At 41.3% G+C, this 5,456-nt stretch overlaps 1 protein-coding gene across 1 annotated transcript; it reads left to right on the top strand.

Moving 5' to 3' along the window:
* Nucleotides 1-3,662: 3,662 nt before the first annotated feature.
* Nucleotides 3,663-4,294, top strand: LOC123386932 (securin; the record flags this gene model as incomplete). The annotated part of the gene is made up of 1 exon (XM_045079423.1): nt 3,663-4,294. A coding segment is annotated over one exon (570 nt), but the record flags the coding sequence as incomplete, so codon positions are not given.
* Nucleotides 4,295-5,456: the final 1,162 nt, after the last annotated feature.

Raw genomic sequence — 5,456 nt, 5'->3', positions numbered from 1 at the left:
GGACTATCTTCTACCAAACTACATATTAACAGAAACTGCAGGCCTCTGGATAAGAGAAGACAATTTATTAGCAAGCATCTCCTCAGTGCCCTAACTCCCCTTTGAGCAACACAACAAGGGCTAGATAGTACTTGTGCATGGTAGAGGTTGCACTGTAAAAGGGGAACACTGAAATTGTGACACGTCTGCCTTCTTCCTCTCCAGAAGAGACTTTTGCTCTGGGATATAAACACATCTTCTCCAGGGAGGAGGAGAAGGCTCTAGTTTTTTTGTTTTTTTTTTTTTTCTCCACACTGAAATATAAACAAATGGCTCTAAAGTCTATCTCTAGGGTTGCTGTTTAGTCATCCTCTACTTTAGCCTGGGCCATGCAGAAATGTGGAAATGATAGTTTCACATGACTAGGGTCCAGATTGTAGAATTGCTTTCATAGCAGCTTGGACTTGCTCCAGGGAAATTTTCTCCCTGAGATCCCACTCCCATTGGACAGCTTCATCCCATCTATTAAAGGGGCACTATTCCTATCAGTGGAATATTCTGCCACAGACCCCAAAGAGCTATCTTCTTCTCTTTCTTCATACCAAAGTCCTCATAGGTGTGAGATGAAATAATTTTGTGTGGGACATCCAGCATGACCCAGGCCACTGAGCCCCTCAAAACTTTACCAATGTATTGGGCCCTGATTCTTCATCAGGTCTATCTCCTATCCCCTGTAGTTTATGCATTTCATCAAAACTCCTGACATTTGTGACTTCTTGCTTATCTGATTCCATTAACATGATATTATCCATAAAGTATACTCGTGTGCTATTCTATAAATGTTCAGACTGTCCAGATCACTTCCAAATACATTATAAAAGATGGAAGGAGAGTTAATATAGGCCTGGGGCAAGACCATAAAAATATACTTCTGTCTGATCCAAATCACTACAACTTTGTGTTTTATCTTCCTTCTTAAAAGAAATAGGAATGAAAACATTTGTTCGATCAATGGCTACACACCATGTATCTGAGCCCATGTTAATTATCCATATCCTGCATAGCAAACAGAATTCATCTATTTGACTAGTGAATTAATGTGGAATATAATGAGGATCATTATTCCTGCATTCTCTGAGCCTTTAAAGGTGGCGGTAGTCATTGCCAGTATCTCCAAGATGCAATTTTTTTCATTTTATTTTATTTCTTTTCAGTGTTCCAGAATTCATTGTTTATGTATTATACCCAGTGCTCCATGCAGTATTGTTTTTGATTTACCAGCTCGACTAGCAGGAGGAGAATGGGATGGTGTCCATTTTAGATGCTTCCATGTGGCCTTCCCCACAACAATATAATCTGTGAATCAGGAGAAGAAACTTATATGGGAATTGTAAGAACAACCAAGTATATCCATACTGAGGACCTATTCAGGGCCAGGTACCAGTGAATTAAACCTTAGGTGTTTCTGGCAACCCAGTAAAATCCCTGTAAACTAACTTGGGTAGTATGACATTTATTATATTCTTTACATTTCTGAGAATCAGATTAACTCAGACCCAGTACCTAACCTTCTTTGAAATATTTTTGTATTCCCTTTTTCTCAATATTGTATGGTTATTTGAATAAATATCTGTAAGTCCCTGAGGCCTATGAGATCATTTTTCTACATACTTGCCCAGTTTCATAGTTTTGCTGGGTCCTTCCTTCTGAGGACTTCAAGTCAGTATATTTCAGATCTATAAAATGGCTGAGGTCTGAAATCTGGGCAAGCATTTTAAAATATTTTATTAGGCCTGGTGCCCTTAGTCTCCATTCTTGATTAGTTTTGATTATATGGATTGAGCAATACCCTTGTTTGTTACCCATCTAGGTTGCCCTTGGGGAAGCTATGTTTTATCAACCATTTCCATGGCACCCTATGATTCAGGTCCCCTGTTTGCCATACCAACCTTGCAGCTCATTAAGTTAATTGGAACAGCCTAATATTGAGTTTATTTTATTTCTGACAGTTAAACACCACCACCTGGTCTCTATTATTCTGGGATTCTATAATTCCCAGATCTACTATTGAGCCCCCTTGTAATGGAATTTCCAATTGTTTTCTCTTATAGAGTAAAAGTCACACTGAGTTTTAAAACAATACTGATGCCCTTCTCACTAGAGTGTAATTGATCATTTTGATAGAAGTGCCCTCCAACTCCAGCCATGGAACATGGTCAGCTGGTAGATTTTTCTAACCCATTTATTTATTTATTTATTTAAGATTTTATTTATTTATTTGACAGACAGAGATCACAAGTAGGCAGAGAGGCAAGCCGAGAGTGTGGGGGAAGCAGGCTCCCTGCTGAGCAGAGAGCATATTGCGGGGCTATCCCAGGACCCTCGGATCATGACCTGAACTGAAGGCAGAGGCTTTAACCCACTGAGCCACCCAGGCACCCTTTTTCTAACTCATTTAGACATCCATCTAGTATGCTTGCTTTCACTATCTGATACTGTAGTTATTCCATTTCTATTTCACTACTGTGGGTCAATGCTCTTTCCAAACTTTTAAGTGTCAGCCCAGTTAGAATTAGAACCATCTCATTAACATATTAAGAATCAGCATACTACTACCATCTTCTGAGGTCCTTGCCACATTCTTAGATCCTATATTTTGAAGACTATCTCCAAGTCAATGAGTTCTTCATTATCCAACCTTCTGTTTCATCTGCATCCCTTCCTCCTTTCCCCACCCCCAACTCGATGGTCCATACATAATTTCCAGGCTTCTTCTGGTTAACTAAATCATAAAGCTTTTTTGGGATATAGTCCATTTCTTCTCCTCTAGTCCCAGCACTTTAGTGGTCATGCTTTGCTGTGGCCTGATGCTGTCTTGATCTGGTAGCTGGACAGGGATGTGGGACTAGATCCTTTTTTTTTTTTTTTTTTTAAGATTTTATTTGACAGAGAGAGAGAGATTACAAGTAGGCAGAGAGGCAGGCAGAGAGTGAGGGGGGAAGCAGGCTTCCCGCCGAGCAGAGAGCCCGATGCCGGGCTCAATCCCAGGACCCTGGGATCATGACCTGAGCTGAAGGCAGAGGCTTAACCCACTGAGCCTCCCAAGTGCCCCTGGGACTAGATCCTTACCGTGGACTGGGGTACAGTCTAGAGGCTGCTGCATTGTTTTTTTTTTTTTTTTAAAGATTTTATTTATTTATTTGACAGAGAGAGAAATCACAAGTAGGTGGAGAGTCAGGCAGAGAGAGAGAGAGAAGCAGGCTCCCGCTGAGCAAAGAGCCCGATGCGGGGCTCGATCCCAGGACACTGAGATCATGACCTGAGCCGAAGGCAGCGGCTTAATCCACTGAGCCACCCAGGCGCCCCTGCTGCATTGTTTTTAAGCAAGGGGAAACTTGGACATTTTCCCTTGCTTAAAAAGAGAGGGACAGAACCTTCCTGTAGACCCAGGGTGTTAAAGGGGATTTGAGGCTTCAATATGGACTTCTCCTGTCTCAGAGTCCCACTGCTATCCAAGCACAGTTGGATATATAGTTGACTTTATATAGTTGAGATTTCTAACTTCTTCGAAGATCTGTTACTGGCCTAGATCCCTTGTTTTTTCTGTCCTGGGCTACAAAGAATTACTTTATGCAGCCTAGGAGGATCTCTGAATTTCACATTTTGCTTTTGATTTGTGAAATTACCCTCTGCCTTTTGGTGTCTTTCTCCAATGTATCAATTACAGTCAGCAAGAGCCATCCGATTCCATTGTCCTCATAATTAGTACTTCCACTGAACCTTCCAAGAGCGCAGATGATACTCAAGCAGCCATACCTAGAGTTGCCAGAAAGGCTTTGGGAACTGTCAACAGAGCCACAGAAAATTCAGTAAAGACTAGTGGACCTCTCAAACAGAAGCAGCCAACCTTCTCTGCCAAAAAGGTGACTGAGAAGACTGTCAAAGCAAAAAGCTCTGTTCCTGCCTCTGATGACACCTACCCAGAAATAGAAAAATTCTTTCCCTTCAATCCTTTAGATTTTGAGAGTTTCGACCTGCCTGAAGAACACCAGATTGCACACCTCCCCTTGAATGGAGTGCCTCTCATGATCCTTGATGAGGAGAGGGAGCTTGAAAAGCTGTTACACCTGGGCCCCCCTTCACCTCTGAAGATACCCTCTCCACCATGGGAGTCTAATCTGTTGCAGTCTCCAAGTGTTCTGTCGACCCTGGATGTTGAATTGCCACCTGTTTGCTATGACTTAGATATTTAAACTACTTAGTGTTTAATAGTTTGTATGTTTTGTATTAATAAAGCAACTCTTTAACAGACAAAAAAAAAAAAATAGGGAGCCTGTGCCTCCCTATTTCATCCATTTCAGCTGAAGGAAGTTTAATAATGATCAATTGCATCAAACCTCATTCTCTCTTCTTGTTTGATACCTTTCCTAGTAAACAAAATTCAAACTGAGTTGCAAGGCCCTACTTCAGCATCCAGCAGAGCATACTGACTCTATTAAATATATAAATATTAGATTTTTTTGGACCTATGTGATGATTTTTCCCTACATCCAATCGTTTTCTCCTTTTTATTATATTGCAAATAGAACAGCTAATTTTATTTTGTTTTCAGGATTTTTATTTATTTATTTGACAGAGAGAGAGAGAAAGCACACAAGGAGGGGGTATGGCAGAGGAAGAGAGAGAAGCAGGCTCCCCGCTGGACAGGGAGTCCAATGCAGGACTCAATCCCAGGACCCTGGGATCACGACCTGAGCTGAAGGTAGATGCTTAACAGACTGAGCCACCCAGGGGCCTGAACAAGGCTAATTTTAATAGCTTAGGTACTGGAACTTGGTTCTGTCTACTGGAAGGTTTCTGATTCACAATAAGACATAGATTGTAACTGAGCCAGTGGTTACCACTGATCTGAAACTGGCCGGGTCACCCCACCTGATGTGTTGAGGTCTGATCTAGAAGGTTCTAGGCCATAGCTGTTGCTCAAGTTTATTGGAAGCAGACACTAGGATTCTTGACAGAGACCCAGTCATGGTTCTAGGTTAATTTTAGAATCAAAATTATTTGCATCAGCCATATTACTTTTATGGAGAAGTTAGCCACATTATCTATACACACACAGACACACATGCATTTCCTATTAAAATTCCATTGATTATGACTCACAATGGATACCAGCAAAATTCTAGTAATGCTGTTGTAACTTGTGGAACATAGTGGAATCAGTTTTCACAGCCTCCCTTATCTATATTCCAGAAACCTCTGCCTTTCATTCCCAGTGCAATTCCTTTCAAGGCAGCATGGCATGCTGTCACAGAGGGAATGCCATTCTTGCCAATTTGCATGATTCAGGGTGAAGGTCAAGGGCTCCAAGTTTAATTGATTTCCTTCTTTGAAGAAAGGAAGGACAAGAAAGATGGAGCTTTGTGAAAAATCCCTGGTGTTTCCATGCATGTTATTTGGCTGTGTGCAAAACAGCA

The sequence above is a fragment of the Mustela putorius genome, unplaced genomic scaffold, assembly GCF_011764305.1.
Source record: "Mustela putorius furo isolate JIRA1106 unplaced genomic scaffold, ASM1176430v1.1 tig00000382_pilon_pilon_pilon, whole genome shotgun sequence".
Lineage (NCBI taxonomy): Eukaryota > Metazoa > Chordata > Mammalia > Carnivora > Mustelidae > Mustela > Mustela putorius.
This window is presented reverse-complemented; position numbering and strand designations above follow the sequence as displayed.